This window comes from Phalacrocorax aristotelis, chromosome 3 (genome assembly GCF_949628215.1).
Source record: "Phalacrocorax aristotelis chromosome 3, bGulAri2.1, whole genome shotgun sequence".
In the NCBI taxonomy this organism is placed as follows: Eukaryota; Metazoa; Chordata; class Aves; order Suliformes; family Phalacrocoracidae; genus Phalacrocorax; species Phalacrocorax aristotelis.
In genome coordinates this window covers 1,852,996-1,873,159 of record NC_134278.1, presented here as the reverse complement: position 1 = coordinate 1,873,159, position 20,164 = coordinate 1,852,996, and the positions used below count along the sequence as shown (strand labels likewise).

The 20,164-nt window shown below is 49.1% G+C and overlaps 1 protein-coding gene across 7 annotated transcripts in view; it reads left to right on the top strand.

Annotated features, from left to right (window-relative positions):
* The window catches only part of NCOA1 (nuclear receptor coactivator 1), a 188,282-nt gene that overhangs the window by 109,178 nt on the left and 58,940 nt on the right, over positions 1-20,164 (top strand). For all 7 annotated transcript variants that reach the window (XM_075086485.1, XM_075086480.1, XM_075086483.1 and 4 more), the window contains 2 exons: positions 12,831-12,937; positions 16,672-16,838. In XM_075086485.1, coding sequence (XP_074942586.1) covers positions 12,852-12,937; positions 16,672-16,838 — 253 coding nt within the window. In that variant the 5' untranslated portion in view covers positions 12,831-12,851. The remainder of the gene's footprint in view (positions 1-12,830; positions 12,938-16,671; positions 16,839-20,164) is intronic.

The following is a 20,164-nucleotide window of genomic DNA, read 5'->3' as shown; positions in this document are numbered from 1 at the left end:
CTCAGTGGAATTGAAGCTGGAGAGCCCAAGAGACTAAAATGAACCTACACAGCAGTGTGAGTGCCAGAAGTCCTACGGAAGGATTAGGAGAAGACCAGAGGTGGAAAGCAGAAACCAGAGGTCTCAGGTAGCGGTGGGAGAAGCCACTGGCTGGCTGTCCTGCTGCTTGCAGTGACTTTTGTCAGATAGTGCCAGAAGCATCTGCAGATACTGCTGGAGGTGGGACCATGCAGGAGAAAGCAGTAGTCTAGAGTGTTTGACTAAAAGCAGGACAGATATGAGTAAACAAAATAAAGCAAGAATGAGCAAAAGAAAAAGGGGAAGAAGAAAGAGTGGCCAGAACTTCTGCTGGTGCGATAGGCCTCTTAGATGTCTTCAAAGCACAGTTAGAAGGTTAGTCATTAGATCTGAGGTCTCATCCTTCCCACCAATTCATCTTCTCGGCATTTTACATCTTGTCAGTGAACATATTTTGTATTGAGTCAGCGTATGGTGTCTTCCAGACAGAAATCTGGTCCACTGGAACTCACGAGTTTCCTCAAGCTCCTCACTCAAACATGGAGGTATGGCTTCATTCAAGAGCTTCCCCACACCGGGGTTCCTCCACTGTCGGGAAATGTCAGTAGTTTTTGCTGGGCTTATGACTGAAGTTGACCCAAAATAAGACAGGCATGATGGGCATCAACTGCTGGGTTTGCAGGAGGAATTTTAGTTTGCCTAACTGCAGCGTAAATGATAATTAAATAGGCCTTGTTCTCAAAAGGCACGGAGTTGTGTGATGGTGTGGGAGCTGTCAGGGCTGCCGTTTCACACTGCACCTGCCCCGAAACATGTGGTTTGGATGCATGTCTGGAAGATGGGTTTGCTGGATGTCCATCACTGCCATTACGGTGGCTCTCAGTGGGCTTCTGAAGTATTTGCTGTGCAGCTGCAGGCCAGCGCTCCGGGTTTGGTCTTCAATCTATGCATTTGTGGTATCCAAGATATTATGCAAGTACAGACACATGTAATAACAAAATTAGGGCTGTGTGTGTATATATAGATAAATAAATCTTGTAAATTTTGGAGAGAAGGGACCTGTAGCCCAGCATCCCCCTTACAGCAGGTCCATAACCAACACGACATACTTACAATGGGCTCACGTAGAGCCCGGACCCTCACGCCACTCCTGAAAAGGGTTTTTTCCTCACTCCATCCTGCTCTTTGCCTTCTCTGGTTGAAGGCATTGGAGTTGGCTTTGCCAGGGAAAGCCGTGGCCTTGCCGGCAGCCGAGTGCCTTCTCTGCTGATGAGGTTTCCATGCCATGGTCCGACGTAGGATGTGCCAGTGCCTTTGCTGCTCGCGAGTTACAGTGATTTTTTTGAAGCCATGTGTGCTTGTGCCGCAGTTTAATTTGTGCTACATGAGAACCTGATGTATTTGTACATTCTGCCAAATACTTTCTTCTCCCCATAGAGAAAATTGTGAAATTGCAATATGTAGTTCGCGAGCGTAATATGAAACTGTGTGTAATGTTCTGTGACTGCGAGGGAATTAGCCTTATTTTTCCCTTCCAGAAGCTGTATAACTTAACCCGCTTTAACCCAATTTTAACTTTAAACCCAATTAACCATCAGTTACTGGGAGAAAAGGTTATGTGTCTTGCAATTCTGTTTTATATCTTATCTCTGCTGCAAACAAGCGGTGTTTGTTGGTGTCGAGACACGAGCGGCTCTGTGAGGAAGGCTGCCCAAGGATGGCGACTAAATTGCACATCCCTTTCTGGGTTCACCTCAGTTTCATGTTTGCAACGTATTCCCATTTTTAGTGCAAAGCAATTGCAAAAAAGAAATAAATATATATTTTTGCATTGAAAGAGCAAGGTTTCTGCTTGCAATATAGAGAAGAGCATCCTTTCCCATAGGGATGGGACAGAGCTGTTGTAGCATGCAAGGGATGACCCCTGGGTGGGAGCCCACCACGAGTACTTGCTCCCCTGCATTTTTAAGCGGAGCATTGCCATTTTTACCATCCACCGGCTAAATTTCCCTCCCTCTCGCTCGTCGTAGTGTACTCAGTAGCCCTAACAGGGGGTGGACAGCGAGAAAAATTATTATTTATTTTTAAAATTATACACAATGAACCTTGACTCACCTTTTTGGAGGATTTCTTGCATCACTGCTGTTTCTTTTTGATGCCGTGCATTCATTTATCTCATCTTGCTACCAGCCTTGCTGCCTCGAAAAATATTAACCATGCATGATGCATCCTTGGGGGGATCTGATGGGGCTGACAGCCCTTGTCCTGAAATGAAAAATAGTGAAAGAAATCTAGGCAGGATGGCAGTTAAGCCCAGATCTTAGAGAGACTTAAACCTCACTGCGTCCACCACTGTAGAGACCACTGCAACCAGCCCATCGCCTGGCTGATGGTTCTTGTTCAACCCACGCGGGTTTGGTTTTCCCCTCCCGTGGATGGCTCCGTGTCCGCTAGCAGCAGTGGTGGAATCCCTTCTTCTGGTTTATGGATATGCCAGGAATGTAGGGGTGCAAACACTCGCGGAGTGTGTGCTGACACTCTGAGCACCCTGTGATAAGGCAGTTGGCGCGCTTTGGGGAAGGAGCTGGTAAAAGAAGAAATTTAAATTTCTATCGGGCTTTTAATGAGGATAAAAAACAAAGCGGTTTTAATACTTGGAGATCTTTACGTGGTCTTAAAATACCTGATCAGAGTCATTTTGATGGGAAAAGGATGTGTCATCGTGCTTTTCAGGGCACGGTTTAGGAGGCCTGGGGGTGTTGGGTTGGGGTTGGACTTGATGATCCTGGAGGTCTTTTCCAACCTTAATGATTCCGTGATTCTAAATGGACTTTTTCCCATGGGTGTAGCAGGTGGTGGTAGAGTAACTCAGCTGACAGGGAGTTATGACCCACACAAACTGAAAATAAGGGGTGGGTTCCCGTCTTACCTAGCACTGAGGCATCTGTCTCTTAAATATCTTTCATTGGCTTGTTGTGCTGCTGAAATGAATTCAGGCTTGGTTTTGTCGAGGATCTTGGCAAGAGGGTTGAAATGGAGAGGGAATGAGCCATGGCTGAGACCAAGTGGGTGCCTATATTGACCCTCTTTGGGTGGGTGCCTCTATATTGACTCTTGGAAAGGAGCCGGGCACCTCATCAAGAGGAACCTCAGCAGCAAGATTTCATCCCCTCCTTGCTCGTAGCTCAGTCTGCTGAACCTTAGGACTGCAGTGAGGCTCAGGGTTTCCCCGTCCTGAGCACCTGGGGATGGAGCTGGGTTCAAATGGTGGGGTCACCAGGGAGTCACACCAAGGGTGTCCTGTCTGGGGATGTGGATAGTGCCGCGGCAGCCGCGCTGTCCTACCCCAGCTCCTGCCAGCTGGTGGGAATGCAGCCACGGCTCAGGCAGGGCCAGCTTCAGGGGAAGGGGATGAACAAGTATCAAAGCAACTCACAGATGAGTTTTACCAGCAGTGCAGGTCAGAGCAAGCAACGCGAGCAGAAACTTGATAATACTGAAATTTAGATTGCTGTTGGAAACATTTCTCTGTGCTATCATGTCAGATGGCAGCGTCTGGGGAGGCGCTTGTGCTCATTTCTGTTTGGTTTTTTTTTAAATAAAAAGTTAAGTGCTTCCGTGTCATCATACGTAGCGATGGTCACTTCTGATCTCTTGACTTGGGAAGTATCTTCTGAGCAGCCACCTTCTGGGGAAGGCGCAGAAGAACCTATACGACAGGGTGTTTTAGCAGAAAGATCTTGAGCTGGTGCTCAAAGTTGTTAATAATTAATCAGCAGCATTTCAGTGCTCCAGAAATTAATGTGGGGAGATGAGATGCAAGACGGCACCTTCTGAAGGCTTTGCTGGAGCTGCTGGGCTCCGCTCTCCCCACCCTGGGGGTAGCAGCATCAAGGACGACGGCACGAGGCAAGTTGTCCTTTTTCATTTTCCTGTATTTTTTGTAATGTAGCAAAAGGAAAAGTTTAGTTTCCGTGGTTTCATCTTTCCCCCCCAGTTAGTTTTGGTTTGACCCAGTGCCCCGTTGCTCTTCCAAAAAGCCCCAGAGCCATTTAGAAGGTGAGTTCTAGAAAGTTCAGGCAGGTAGCAGAAGCTGTGGGTGATCATTTACTCCTGAAAACCCTCCATGGCACAGCATGAATCTCACTGAGCTTATTTGCTTTATCTTTGGAGTGGGTTTTTTTTTTGGCTTCCTATTTTCTAGCTGTCTTCCTTGTACTTGGCCATGCGAGCGAATTCACGGTGGTAGCATGGAGATGCTTGGACAGAAGTGGGATGCCAAGGGGTTAGAAAATCACGTGCTGTGGCAGTCCCTGCCCCTCCGAGCTCACGATCTAATTGAGACAGACAACAGATGGCTCCGACAAACAGATGTGGGTGAGCACCAGGTAACAAGGAGATGATTGCAATTAGTGTAATAAGCAGCGCATCAGTTATCTCCTGTCTGTTGTATTTTAGCTGAGGTGAGTTTTAAAGAGAGCTTGGGAAAATAACAGAGTGGCGTTGTGGATTTTCAGAGGTCTCCTTAGGCATCAAATATTGATTTCCCACAGCTGGATTATTCATTTTCGTCCTGCTAAGGCAAAGCCCTTTCCCATATTTTCCCATTCGTTTGTAAAACAAATTGGCTGCTGGAATTATCCCCGGGCTAAAGCAGAATGACTGCTGTGGGTCTGTGAGTTGCAAATATGAGAGATGATGGGCGTATTAAAATTCACACCTTCTCTTTGGACCGTCACCTCTCTAAGGATGCGGCTCCGTCTGCAGGACATTGATTTATGTACCTCTTTCCCTCCTTTTTGTGTTTTCTAGGGATCATGTAAAGAGCAAGCACTTGCAGAGCTGGCGTGTGGCTGGCCGGTGCTTTCATCCTTAAGGAATTCACTTGGATGTGTGTATTTTTGTTACAGTATGCAAAATTGCCTTTGGCCGAGTAGGTTCGGTTTTATGGGTTGTACAGCCCATGTTACCTTTCCAAAGCAAACGATTTCTTGTGAGCAGAAGGTGATGGAGAAGCCTGGACTTGGAGAGCAAAGCTCATCTTCTCCACTGTGCAGTATGGAGCAGTTTCTGGTGCTCAGAATTAGAATTACAAGAATAATGGGGCCGTGGAAGGTGGGATTAGCATCCTGTCTCCCTACCCCATTAGTATGAGGTTCACTCCTTCCCATGGCTGCTCTGCAGAGGACGCAGATCTCTAAGACCTGTGGGTGATGGACTTGATTCTTGGGGCTGGCTGACCCACCGTGGGTGATTGTGAAGCCAAGGGCTACCCTTATTCCCCATGGGCACACCAGCCGGTTGGCATTTCTTACCTCATCTTCTGCAGTGGTGAGCACAGGATGGGTTCGGTGCCAGGAGTTCAGTCTTCCACTGGGATGTGTTGGGTTTCTCTGTTCGGGGCAAGGAACAAACCCAGTGAGGTCTAGAAGGTGGGAAGAGACCATCACCTCTGCCCCATCTCCTCGCTTGGTCCCAAAGAGCAAAGAGTTCCGGGGAGGTTTGATACCTGGTTGTAGACCACGGTTGGGTGATGCGTGGTTGGGGTGCTCGCTGTGTGCCAGGGCTTTGCACTGGTAGGGTGCCCTTTGTAAGAGGATTCAGAGCTGTTCGTAAATATTCTTTGTAAATATTTCGCTCTCTGCAGCTGCCTGAGAGGGGCTGGAGTGGGGGGGGGGGGGGCTGGTCTCTGCTCCCAAGTCACCAGTGACAGGACGAGAGGAACCGGCCCCAGGCTGCGTCAGGGGAGGGTTAGGTTGGATGTGAGGGAAAATGCCTTCCCTGCCAGAGGGGTCAGGCCCTGGCACAGGCTGCCCAGAGAGGTGGGGGAGTCACCGTCCCTGGGGGGGTTCAAACACCGTGCAGCCGTGGCACTTGGGGCCATGGTTTAGGAGGCCTGGGGGTGTTGGGTTGGGGGTTGGCCTTGGTGATCCTGGAGGTCTTTTCCAACATTAACGATTCTATGATTCTATTAAGTCAATTAATTCCCAAGGAAATATTAAGTCAATTCATTCCCGAGGTTTGCCAGTACTCGGGGAGCTGCTTGTTCGATAGTCCAGAGTTTTCCATCCTTGTGTAAAAAAGAAAAAGCTGTGTGTGTTGTTAATGTCTGACCCAGTAAACAGCTTGGAAGAAATTAAATTAAACTCTGACTTTTTGTTCCCTGCATCACATCCCCAAAATCCAGAGCCCATGTGTGTCCCCCTTGCCAGGGGGGGACTTGCTGCAGCCGCCGCCCCTGCTATGGGAGAACCCACAAGACTTTGGTTTGTGCTTCTGCTTCCCTCTGCGACCTAGGGTGAGTCCCGGTCCCTCGCCGCAGCCCCCCGAGGAATGGCAATAATGAGGCAGAGAAGTGAAATTCATCTTCAGAAACATTTTTAGCTGTCAAAATGTTAAATCTTTCATAACGTTAATCTCTTCCACATCAATCGAGTTTTTGATTGGTGGCTTTTAACCTGTGTCGCATCGGTGATGTTTAAACTTTTTATCTCCCTTGTGGGTTAGTGGCAGTGGGGTATAGAAATGACCTGCCTGGGGCCACCCGACCTGCTGTGGTTCTTTCTCCTCCATGCCGGCAGCAGCGGAAATCCTCTCCTGAAGGGTGTAGGCATCTCACGTGTCCTCCCCGTCCCATGCCCCGCAGGGCTGGCAGGTGGGTGTGGATGCGGGGAATTGAGACGGCGGGCTTTCGCTCCACCGCATCCCCGAGCTGACAGCTTTTATTAGCCTGCTGCCTCCGCAGAGCCGGCGATAATTAAGATTTCTGCACATCCCGCTTATCTCCTAGGAAGGAAAGCAAACACCCACCATCCAGGCTGGATGGACGCAGGGGACATTGGGGTGTGATGCTCTCTCCCTGAACTCCTCCTCCGTGCCATGGGCTCTCTAAAGAGGCAATGCGAGATCAGGCAGGGTGGAACTCCCCGCTGCCTTCACCTCTAGTTTTCCCTCCTGAGGCCAGTGAAAGTAAATCTTTATTCATCAGCTCCCTCCTCTTACAGCCCTGATGGCCACGGAGATAAGGGCTCATGGTAGGGTTGCTGCAAGCCCTCGTGGTGACCTTGAGCACGTCCCATCCAGCCTTGTCTCGGGCACCATCATTATTAACGTAACGACTGAAGCATCACTTGGGGTCAAGAGGGGATGTTCAGGCCAGGATGAGTAATGGGAACCCAGGGAAACCCAGTTTCCCAGTTGGATGTCCCAGAGCCAGAGGTTCCACCTGGCAGCATCTCCACCAGGCTCAGGCAGAAGACGACGGAGGGCTCGCAGGCTGGGTGAGAGGCAGGAGGAAACAAAGCAGGGAAATTGGGGTAAGGTACCAAGGAAACAGGATGTAGTTGGAAGGCAGACGTCTGCAGGCTGGAGCAATGGCATATGGATACAGGGGTTTCCCCCCCTCCCCCCCAAGGAATGTTGCACAAAACCAATGTGACGTTTGTTTTTGACGACTTCGGGCACCAAAACAACAATGTTTAATGAGGACTTTGCATCTCTCTTCTTTTTTTTTGTTGGGGATGAGGACAGAAAAAGGTCTTTTAAAAAAACCCCACCCTAAAACTAACACCACATGAGGTAGGTTAGCAAGTGACTCACTCTTTCTCACCCGTTGCCTCTCCTCTATCCACACCACAGCTTCAGAGTTTCTTCTGTAATCTGCAGAATTTAAACAAAAAAAAAGATAAAATTAAGGCTTGTTCTGACCCCAGCGATGAGCAGAGAGGCTGACGATGAACTTGCGAGGGGAACAATATAGATGCGTCCTTGCGACACTCCAAGTATGCTCTTAATTACCTCTAATTGAGACTGCGTACGCACAGATGGGTTATATTTTCATGATAAATAGCTGTAATATGAGGGACTTTTCCAACATTGTCATTTTCTTAAAAACAGCCGACTAATTGTGTCCCTCTCCAATAGATATTACTGTTATTTTGTAAGCTGGTATTTTTTTTGTGTGTCTCAAATTCATCCAAAATGTGGGAAATATATTTTAGAAATAAGCAGTTCTGTTAAAATTAAGTGCTTGGTGGCCAGCTCCATCTTCTGTGCTGTCAGTGCAAATCACTCAGGCTATTTGTGTCTGCTAGAGGTAGCGACGGCTGTCTTTGGGAAGCTATTGGAAATCCGTTGGCATTATTAGGAGAGCAGCAGCATTAAGCCTCAATAATTCACTTCTTTTTTTCTTTTTTTGTTATTTTTTGTTGATATGGAAATTGCATTTGTGTCATGATCTCCAAGGTTGTGTTGGAATATTGATGTTGGCTTCATCCTCCATGTCAAGGCTCTGGTCTCTGCAAGGGTGTTTGTCAGCATCCAAAAAGCAGCATCTTCGTCAGGTAGATGCTCCAGTACGGCACGCTGCAGGGCCGATGGAAGAGGAGAGAGTGTAGGGTTGGAAATCAGAGGTGGTTTTACCTGCCTGACTGTGGGCAGGTCACTTCAGCTCTCCTGCTTCTTATCCATCCCCCCTCTCTTTTTTTTTTTCTCCTGATTAGTCTCTTCAAGACTAATTAATCTTCGGTGAGCAGATGCAGTGGTGCATTGGGGTGCTGGTTGGAGGGGCCAGGGACTGCTGCCATATCCAGATTGGTGGGGTAAGAACCAGGGGAGCAAGAATAGCATGGATTTGGAGAATCATCTTTGAGAATCTCAAAACCTTTGGCGTCGCCAGTGGCTTGAGTTTGCTGGGGCTGGGGAGCTGCAGTCTGCACCGCAGGCGCTTGCGTTGCTGCCAAACACGGTACACATCGCAGTCTTTGCTCATCAACACCGCTACTGCAGGTCCACGGAGTTGTGCGCTAGCTACACGCAGGTCCAAGCATGAAGCTGCTGGTTGCAATGACAACATCCATAGCTGTCGTAAAAAACCCCACTCTGTGTTTTGGGCTTGCTCCGTGACACAGAGTTTCTTCAGAGCAGTGGGTTGCACCATGCTGTGATGGCTCTTTGCGATGAGGCTTCATCCACGTGCATCCAGAGGAGGGCGAGAGGCCAGTGCTCTTTGTGTTGATGCAACGCTTAGGTCTGCTCCTGCCATGGGCAAACGTCTCCCACGGAGCCCTGGTAAGCAAGCAGCACCAGCGGGGGCACCAGCAGCATTTTGCACTATCCCTTAATATATTTTTTGGTGGCTTGTGACAGCAGAGGAGCGATCGGTTTAGCAGAGGTCTGCATTGGAGAGCCCCAGTATTAAGCCTAGAAGCCACTTCCCCCCTCGACCCCCCGGGCTGAACTAATTAGCTTGTTTTCATTACCATCCCGCTGTCCTTCATCCGCCTCTGTTTGCTTTCCTAAGCCAGCAGAATATTAACGTTTTTACAAGAAGCCAGTGTTTAGAAATCAGGTTTCCGGTGAAACAGAACCCGGGCAGCGGCAGGCGGGGCTGCCTCTCACCAGCAGCGCAACCCTTGCCCTCAGCGGGGGACGTTGTCCCCTGGTCTTGCCCTGGACCCAACGGGGCTTTCGAACCGAGTCATCCTTGTTATTTTTAGACCAAATTACATTTTTTGACTTGTCAGCCCTGGCAAGTTTTGCCGTAAAATAAACTACTTTTACAATAAAAAGAAACATTGAATGTATTACATCAAGGGCTTAACTCAAGCCAAGGATTTCAGCTAAGGCTGCAATGTTGTCCTTAGTTCACCTCTCTAGGGCATATTGTCGCTCGCGCCAAGTCACAGTCCTGCAGTGGAGCATCCTGGTGGGACGGTCAACTTTACCTGCCATATATCTGCTCATGTTTTCTTCTAATTCAGTTGCTGAGAGGAAAGATCAGGACCTGTCAGAGCAACGCCACTTACAAAGACTCAATATTTTGGTGAGAGCAAGTTAAATCTTCAAGAACAAGGCTTAAACCCTGGTAATCTTGTCTGAAACCCTGGTGAGCCCTTCTCACCCAGAGCAGATGATGCGGCACTTTTAGTTTTCTAATCTCTAAATTTTTCAAGAGTTTGCTTTTTTTCCGCTTCCTTATATTTTCCTTGGCATTGTTCCTCCTTGCAAACATGCCAAAGACGGGGGGGATGAACTCGGATCCCTGGTCATGGCTAGCTCGCTCGCATCTGCTCAGGGTTTCTGATTGCGGCGGACGAGCTCTCGTGCCTGCGGCACCAATCGCCTGCACTGATATTGCTAAAATGATTTCAGGAGCCATGTTTGCCGTAGCACCAGTGACGCAAGCGTTAGCAGAAATGCCTGCGTGCTGCTGAAAGACAGGCTCGTTCCCTGTAGCGCTGTGTTAAGCACAGATATTTCACCTATTTTGGAGTAGAGGTTTTCAACGCTAGGCGTGGACGTGGGTCGTGGGAGAGCCAAAGTGTGTAACAGTTCCCTGCACACCTCAGTCGCGGGAGATAACGAAGCTGGTAATGCTGGATTTCATAGAGTCAGAGAACGGTTTGGGTGGGAGGGGACCGTTAGAGGCCACCCAGCCCAACCCCCTGCCATGAGCAGGGACACCTTCAGCCAGAGCAGGTTGCTCAGAGCCCCGTCCAGCCTGGCCTTGAGTGTTCCCAGGGGTGGGGCATCGACCACCTCTCGGGGCAGCCTGGGCCAGGCTTTCACCACCCTCAGCGTGAACAATTCCTTCCTTCTCTCTAGTCTGAATCTCCCCTCCTTTAGTTTAAACCCATCACCCCTCGTCCTGTCGCTGCAGGCCCTGCTAAAACATCTGTCCCCACCTTTCTTATCAGTCCCATCTTTCTTATCATCCCCCTTTATATATTTAAATATATAAAAACCACAATAAGGTCCCCCCGCAGCCTCCCCTTCTCCAGCTGCACAACCCCAGCTCTCCCAGCCCGGCCTCGCAGCAGGGGGGCTCCAGCCCTCGGAGCATTTCTGTGCCCCCTCTGGCCCCGCTCCAACAGCCCCGTGTCTGTCCCATGCTGAGGAGCCCCGAGCTGGAGGCGGCGCTGCAGGGGGGTCTCACAGAGCGGGGCAGGGGGGCAGGACCCCCTCCCTCGCCCGGCTGCCCGCCCTGCTGGGGATGCAGCCTGGGGGATGGCTGGGGGTCTGCATTTTAATACAAACTCTGGGGTCTTCAAGCAACCAGGGAGCAGAGTAGATGCTCATGGCTCTGTCCATCCCCGAGGTCAGGAGGAGCTGGTCTGCAAGTGTGGTTTGGGACTCAGGGGTCCTTTAATAGCTGGTGGGACTTTAGTTGTCACCTATCTGAGCACTAGATGAGCCAGCACCGGTGGCTTTTGATGAGCAGCTGCCTTGTGCCAGGCTGGGCAGAGGATGGGAGATGCTGGACCACTGAGGGCATCCCACCGGGCTTTCAGACAGGCTGAATAAAACACGGGGGGAATCTGGGCTGTGGGAATGGTAGATGTGCCTTCTAGGGTTTGTTTTATCTGTCAGCAGTTTAATCCTTGTTAAAATTCCAGCTTTTAGAAAGTAGTGGAAGAAATGAAGGGAATGATGTTTAAGAACTTAGTCCTTTTACTCTCTAAACTACTACTTTCTTGTCCACTATCCCATTGCTTTATTTCTCAGGGATTTTATCTTCTCACAATGATAAACACTTCCAAGAATTCCAAAATAAATAAAGATTTTGGAAAGTGGCATTATCCAATATTGAATTATTGTGGTTACTGTATGAAGAATCACTGAATGGCTTTTGCAAAGCACGGGAAGCAAAGCGCGTAGCTGATTTCTTTTCTGGAGGAGCTCTGTCCCTTGTTTTAACGTGTTGTATGAGGTTTTGACCCTGTCCTATAGGCGTGTTTTAGGCAGTTGGAGGGGACTCTCTGTGTTCTCGGGTCGGAGAAGGCATCCTTCAAGGTGAAGCATCCAGAAAGAAGCCTTAATTGGCTTTCTTGCCCTTATTGCTCTTACATAGTATTTTATTCAGTTAAATAAAAATATATAATTCATTGTTAAGGAGCATTAGCATATGGGTTATTGCAATGTTATAGTCCTCATGACTTCAGGACCTTCTTTCATTGCTTAGACCTCTTGTTTGCCTTAGCATGGACTAGTTTACCCAAATTCTGCTGAAATTACACCCTAAAAATAAGGGTGAAATGTCCGTGTGTTGGAGAGAGCTGGATCCCAGGAGGTGCTTGGTGTTGGGACCGGCCAAGGACTGGCCGTGGTGGGAAGCTCTCTGCCTGGAGAAGGTTGGGGCTGGGAGCACCATGCATGGGAGGCAGCCTCAGGCACCTCAGGAGGTGGGGAAGGGCTTCGTGGGAGGGTGTCGCATCCCGTTAAGAGATGAGTCACTTTGCAGCTCTAATTAAAGCCCGGGCCATGTGCTGAGGGGAAAGGAGGTGGTGGGGGAGCGGGAGCGCAGACACAATGCAAGGGGTGGAGCGTCCTCTGCCAGTCGTGAGTCAGAGGAACCGGGGGGAGATGGCAGAGGAGCCGAAGGTGGGAAGAAGGAGAAGCTTGCAGGAAAAGGAAGCAAAACAAGAGCAAACAAACACTCTTAAACAAAGCATTGAAATGAGCTGTGTTTAGATAGTTGTTGAAATGCTGTTAAGGCCAAGAAGCTAAAATTTGCAGGGACACAGGGAAGAGCTTCTTGGTGATGTGTAAGGATAGTGGTGCTGGTGGTAAGGGCTTGCTTGTCCAAATGGTGACCAGGGGACACCAAAATGAGGGCAACGTGATCGCCTGTTGTCTTCCCTTTGCACCATTTCCTTCACAAACGAGGCATCAATTCAATAAGAAAGACTTGCATTGGGTCAGTTACCTCTTCTGAGGTCACTAGGTCCATGTTTTCTGCCTCTGCCACGGAGGAACCGCTCCTCCTGCAGCTGCAAAAACCTTGTCCTTACCCTGTCTCTCTTTGGTTCCAGGTGCAAAGTAGGTCAACCAACATGAGTGGCCTTGGGGACAGCTCAACGGACCCTGCCAACCCCGACTCTCGGAAGAGGAAAGGCTCGCCCTGCGATACAGCCCAGAGGTAAGTGCGCTGCTCCCAATCCGTCCCCTGCCACGGCTACTTTGTCATTCCCACTGCGTCGCTCTGCCCCGTCTGCTCGAGCAGATGGAGCCAGGTTTCAGCCACTCGGAAACGTTCACACTTCCCACCAGAACTTCGCTTTGCTTTTAGCGGTGGCTGCGGTGGAAGATGGAGCATGATAGAAATGCGGCTCCCCATCTGCTCTGCTTGTTGTTAGGTGGCAAATGATGATTAGGGGCTCGTTATCAAAGTTAATGTATTGATTTTATAAATTGAGAGCGCTCAGAGCATCAGGGAAGCTTTCTCAGGGTAAATTTGGGGGATATATTTCTGTGAGGACTGCAGATCATTCGAAGCCTTCTGCCTCTTCACACCAGATTCCCAAGAAATCCATGTTTTTGTAATATTCAGAAACTCCGGTGGTGACCCTCATGCTGCACGGTGCGACTACAGCAGAGAAAGTATTTCTGTCTGAAATATCTTCGTTTCTGTGTGCTCGTGCAGACTGCTTCGAAGCTCATCTCACCACAGAAAGGCACCTTTTGCTTACGACCGAGCCTTCCCGTCCCACCTACCTTGCCACCTTGTAGGTTTAAGACTACAAAGTCCTAAATAGAGGCAGTTGTGATCTCCTCCCACCGGCTTTTCCAGGCTCCCTGTAAATCCTGTGCATCTTTTTCCGTGGCGATGGAGTCTGTTAGTAAGGGTGAAGGTACGGTGCTGCTGCTGGCTCCGTGTCTCTGCTGCCTGGGATGCTGTTTTGCTCGCCGATGCAGAATATTGATGTACTGAGCAAACCCCAGGGGTATTTTCTATCACTTACAGCTCACACATGATATTCTAGACGATAAATGCAAAGGCTACAGTGTTCCAGTAGAGAGACGTTAAAAGGTTGTTTGAGGATTTCTGTTTACTGCAGTTTTTGGTTGCAACACCTCCCTTCTGTAGAGTTCACACACCTTCTTACAGAGGCTCGGTGGTTCATGGCTTAGCTGTGCCGTTAAAGGAGTGATAACTGCAGAACATGTTTTGGTAGCACTTGTAGCGGTCTTATTCCTAACAAATACTGGTGTAATCATGTGAAATATTTCCCCTTTCTGCCTGAATCATTTGAGTCAGAGCTCTGCAGCCCTCGCTGCTCTTTCCAGGCTGGTCTCGGAGCTGGTCCTTGCCCCAGAGGTGAGTGTGGGGTGGAGCTGTCGGTCCTTGGCTCCAAGCAAAGTGGGCTTGGATGCCTCTTCTTGAAGGAACTGCTCTCCAGATGGATGAGCACACACACCTGGCTTTGCTTCATCTGGTCTGCCTTCGGAAAGCAGATCTCTTGTGGTTTGTTTCCTAACCCCTAAGCACCCCAAGAAAGCCTTCTGCTGCCAACACCAGGGGTCTTTCAAAACACGGGAACGAACTGATCAGTGAGAAGCAGAAACTTCTGGATAAAGGATTCTTCTTCCTTGTACAAGCACAAGTTTTTACATCCACAAAGAACCTACAAGCATTTTTAGAAGGCTTGACTCAAATACTTGTCGTCGGGTTGGCCATCCAATCCCGAACACTGGAGCTGAAGCGTTTTACCAAAACCAAGAAGAGAAGTCCTCACCAGTGCTCTCTCCCTTCCTTCTGATCATCCCCCAGCCATGGTGGGGAGGGACCTCGTCCTCCTCCCTGGGCTGGCCAGAGTCCTCCGTAACATACTCTGGAGTAAAGTGAACTTCAAAACTCCTTTGTTAAAACCTGGAAGGTTTAACTATTGCTTTTGATGATACTTGGGAGTCATAAAGAACAGCCCACTGCTGTAATATTCTCATGATGCTTTTATGTAAGGAAAATTGGCCAATTTTCCCTCCTACAATTTGAAAGTTGCCACAGCAACAGCGACATTAAGGGTTTTCATGAAATGAGCTCACCCACAACAGAGGGAATTTTTTTTCTCTCCCCTCTGCTATTGCTTTTTGGTTCACAGGGAGAGCTAGGAATTAATTTCATCTCAACTAAAATACTCGCTCAGCTCCTTTGAGAAGCATTTGCCTGCCCATGGCCAGGGAGCGCCCCAGCACTGGTGTCACGATACCTCTGCAAAAAGAGGCTGAGGTCCATGGCTGGACCCAGTATTTCTGCAGTGGGTGGGCATCTGACCTACCTCCATGAAGCTCTTTTTGCTGCCTCTGACCCTTTAGCACCCGTTGGCAGCTGCCTGCTGGGGAAGCGAGGGCTCCTGTGCCCACGCAAGCCCATCGCAGAGGAGTTTCCAGGTCGCACCGTGTGTCTCCCATGGAAGGTCGCGCTTCTGGACTTAATGAGACTGCTGGCCCGAGCAGAAACACTGCAGCAGTAAAGTTTAAGCAGCAGTAAGATGCCCAAGAGACAACACCTACCTGAATATTGAGCTAATAAAGTGGCTAGAATTAGGAAAAAATCAAGAAACATCTGTGCAGCCTACCCGAGGGGCTCCTTAGGGGGTAGGAATGGTGTTGTCTCATCCCCTTTTGGACAGATATCGTTTCTAAAGGGTCTCTGCAGAGTTATCAGAGTATGTTAATGCTCTGGTTGGCTTGCATTCTCAGCAGATAAAATAAAGCAAACCTCTTCTTGAAGCCTTCAGCCCTCAGCGGAGCTTTTTCAGCCATGTAGCACAAGCCAGAGCACGTCTGCAATGGGACACAAACCTCCTATCCAGCCGGACTTTTGGAATCAGCTCTTGTAACCCGTATTTCCTCAGCCCCTCCATGAGCAGTGAGGCCTCTTTGAGGCCAGAAACATCTCACCATGCCTACAGGCATCTCAGCAGCTTCTCGGTATCTGGTAAATAATAGGGATTTTCAGGCAATACTTCTTACTCAGGGTGCTGGGCGTCCTGTGGAGGTTGTAACAGAAATTTGGGTGGCTTATTGAAAGCCAACTTCATAAAAGGCATCACAAGCGGTGAAGAGCTGTGCTGGGCATTTTGAGGTGTCTCATTTCATCCCGTGGTTGATGTAGTGGAAGGTATTTAGGGAGAATGTGGCTCTGTGTGTCTGTCCCGTATGCACAGTTCATTTTGGTGGCTTTGATGCTTATAATGTCTTTGGTAAAGGAATATGTTACAGTGTCCAGGGTGGCTTCAATGACAGCCATGTCATGGCACGTAAATAATATATTCTCAGTTCCTGGGATTTAGAAATAGTTGGTGGGAGAGTGTTGGGCTCCTGCAGCAGCTGGGAGCTAAAAGAAAAGCTGCTTTCGCTGGGACAAAAAGGTTGATCTCATGAATATTTTTCATCTTCCTCTTGTCACTGTTGATTCGAATTTTCACTTTGGTGAACTCCGGTGGATGCTGTGAACCTTTATGTGTGAATTTAGGATTAAACTTGGTGACAGCTGGAATAGTGGCTGTGGAAAAATAAGAGGCTGCATATAACTATTCTTGATTTTTTTTTTTTTGTTATAACTCATTTATAACTATTTCTGAGGGGAAGGCAGAGTCCTGAATGTTACAGGTCTATTTTTGTTGGGGGTGTCTCCCTAGCCCGATGTATTTCCCTTGGCATTAATTTTGATTATTCTAATATACATAAAAATATACAAAAGCTTGAATGAACACCCAGTATTTTGGAGATATTCGGATTATAGCACGGACATCACTCCAGACAGTAGTTGTATTTCTGGGTTCTTGTCCAGTGCCCAGGTGGGACTAGCCTGAGCAGTAGGAAAAAAAAATCATTAATGTGACTTCTAATTTTTTTTTCTTTCTCTAACAGCAATGAAAAGCGGCGACGGGAACAGGAGAACAAATATTTAGAGGAGCTGGCGGAGCTGCTGTCTGCAAACATCGGGGACATCGACACCCTGAGCGTCAAACCCGACAAATGCAAGATCCTAAAGAAGACGGTTGATCAGATCCAGCAGATGAAGAGGTTGGAGCAAGGTAAGGCAGCAGCCTCCTGCCTTGGCTTGTTGGGAAGCTTCAGAGCAAGAGCCTTCTCCTGGTACCCTTCAGACGGTAAATTGCAGCAGAGAGTCTTGACTTAATTCATGAAAAATCTTGACATAGTCATTCCATTTGCGATAGTTTTCCTACCTAGTTTTTCTACCCTAGCTTTTCTGGAAGCATTGATACAAAAGGGTATGCTTTGCCCTCATCGGTTGGCTTGTTTAAGATGCCACCTTTGTTTCTGGTGCGAGGTGGCACTTTATTCCGTGTTTATGATTCATCCTGAAATTATTCTTTAGATCACAATAATCAGAAGTGCTTGTTAAGCTTTCAGGATCAGGCCCATTAAGTGCTTATCAGCAATACCGCTGTTAACTGTGTGCAGAAACCCCACTTTATAGCTGGGTGAGGTGAAGGACAGATAGCTCTGCCACACACTGCAAGACTTGGTGAAGAACCATGTACCCTTGTCAGATCTGTTCTCCTGCCAACCAAAGAGATGAGAGGAGGCGTTAATCCACCTCCCGCCAGTGAATGTGGTGCTGTAACCAGCAAACAGAGAGGAGATGCTTGAGAAGCCATATAAAGGTTAAAATTCACCCCAAGTGTCAACTCATAGACTGAATTGTAGAAGTCCAAAGGGCTCAAGCGATGCACGGGAGAAGGGGTGAAAGGGATTAAGGAGGGAGGAGGGCTTGTTCACGTCCTTGCAACCCCAGCATCCATCCTGGAGCTGCCACAGGTGGGCTCCAGCTTGCTCCACGTCGTGCCCACTACAGGCCGCCCATCTTGTGCGCTCAAACGCTTTGTCCTTTGTGCAAATACTTTTTCCTTCATGCAAATATATTTTCTTTCGTGCAAATACTTTTTCCTCCCTGCAAATACTTCGTCCTTCGTGCAAACACCTTGTCCTTCGTGCACAAGGTGAATCCTCGGTATTAGTGCTGAGAGCACGTCATCTGTCAAGCACTGCCTTTGCCAAAGCTCCCGCCACACGCTCCGAGTGGAGCGGTGTTGCCTAATAACAGATGTTAAATTTTTACATGGGTCTGTACGCACAGGCACTCCACAGAGTCACAGAAGGGTTTGGGTGGGAAGGGACAGCTAAAGGCCACCCAGCCCAACCCCCTGCCGTGAGCAGGGACACCTTCAACCAGAGCAGGTTGCTCAGAGCCCCGTCCAGCCTGGCCTTGGGTGTTCCCAGGGATGGGGCATCGACCACCTCTCGGGGCAGCCTGGGCCAGGCTTTCACCACCCTCATGGTTTAAGATTTCTTCCCTTATATCTAATCTGAATCTACCCTCCTTTAGTTTAAGCCAGGCATTGCTGTGGGTCCTCCCAGCTTGCTATTATTTTAGGCACCGAATTTCGGGGCACGCATGGCGGCAAAGCATTCGGCTCACATCGCACGGGCTGCCCGGGCTTCCCGATGAACCAGGACAACTGCTTTCAGATTTCATTCACGTTGTGCCCGGGCTCTGAAAGGAGCTTGGTAGCGGGTGAGTACACCCAGGTTCCTGCTTGCTGCCACTTCACTGTTCATTAGTTTTCTTGACATTGCACAGCAGGGCTGAACATTAACTAGGACAAGCACTACTTAAAAATATTATGCCTTGAGCTTTGCTCTGTATCTGTATGCTTATCTTGTGCGGCGCCAAATTACCGAAGAAAAGAAACTTCACCTGTATTTGTTCTTGGCAGATTACTGAGAGAGCATGTTACGTGAGGAGGTAGGAAAAACATGGCAAAAAGTCAAAGTATTTGTGGCCAGAGACTATTTTCTGTCCTTGTAGTTATATCAAGTGTTAGACATCGTGTTTCCCTGCCTGAGTCCTTCCTCCTCCTCCTCCTCTCTGTTTCTCAGCCATAAACCTGATTAATATTTGCTAGCTGTTGAGGGTGGGGTTTTGCTGCTGAGGTGTTGTGAACGGTGACATATCCCACGGCATTGGCCGTGCTCCTTCTAATGCTCCGTTAGGAAACCCACCCGGAGACGTGATTTCATGTAACAGAGAGGAGCTGGGGAGCACGGACTTTGCACTGATGTGTTACTCGGGACGTCCCAGCAAATGGTGCTGTTCAGCCCAATAATAAGCAAAACCCATAAGCACTGGGAAAAATGATGGTAAACCTCATAGCAGAGCAGTTTGCAATTCAAAAAACAAAAGCCAATGTCCTGTTATTAATTTAATTTGGAAAATGTGCCAGGCGCAGAGCTGGGGAGCTTGGGAGGGGCAGGTGGCAGCGCCGGGGGAGTGGGGACACCCCTGGAGGGGGTCATCAGCCCCACTACTAGCCCTGGAGGGTTTGGAGGTGGCATCCCACCGGCTCTCCCCTCCCTGCACCTCCGCTGCGCGTCGTCCGCGGTTTTAACCCGCAAAGGGGTGGAGGAGCCGGCAGAATCTTGCAGATGGATCGCACGCAGGGGCTGAGCCCTCCCTCCCATCCCCCTGCCTGCTGGGCTGCTATTTAAAGTATGAAGCAAATGCTTTTAGAAAAGATTCCTAGGTCTGGACACCTTCCAATGTTAGTAATGTACAGTTGGCAGAACAAGCGGTTTGCGGCTGTGGCAGCAACCTGAAATTCATCTGCCAAGACAGCAATAAACGCAGCGGAGGAAGAGGCCAGACAGTTAATTTTCCAGCCTTTGTCCGTCCCGCAAAAGTTTTTTCCGATTTTTTTCAAGCTGATGGTTTGAGTGTTGAGTCCTGAACCGTGCCCCGTATGCGGTCACTCGCCAGGGAAGGAGGAGGGAAGGCCACCGACGGCTCCTGGACAGTGTGGAGGTCAGCAAGGGGAAGATCTGCCTGGGCTCCATGGGGCAGCGGTCCATTGTGTGGACCTCCCTCCCCTTTGCCTTCAGATCGGCGTCATGCCCAGCACATGGATGCTGGAGGTCTTCTCCTGGGGTGGGTCCTCTGCTGCGGAGCCATGCCGTGAGATGGAGCCAATGCCCATCCGTCACGAGGACGTGAGCTCACCCAAGGCTGTTTGAACTCAGAGCAGTGCTGCCACGGTCAAAACCCGATGGATGGAGGCAAGTCGGAGGGCTTCGCTGCTCAACATGCATCACTCTTTGGCTTGTAGGGTTAGCAGAGGTAATGTAAAAGCTGTGAGAAGAAGCCATCAGGGCAGCGTGGTGGAGCTGTGATGGAGTCAGGAGGCCGCAGGATGGGAAGGAGGCTCAGTTGCCGCTGGGAAGGTGGCTGGTGCGTGGTTGCAGATGCAAAAATAGGGCATCTTGGTCATACAGGAAAGTACAAAAATGAGCAGAGATACTGGAAAAGCTGCATTGATGCACGGACATCCACTTGTTCTGT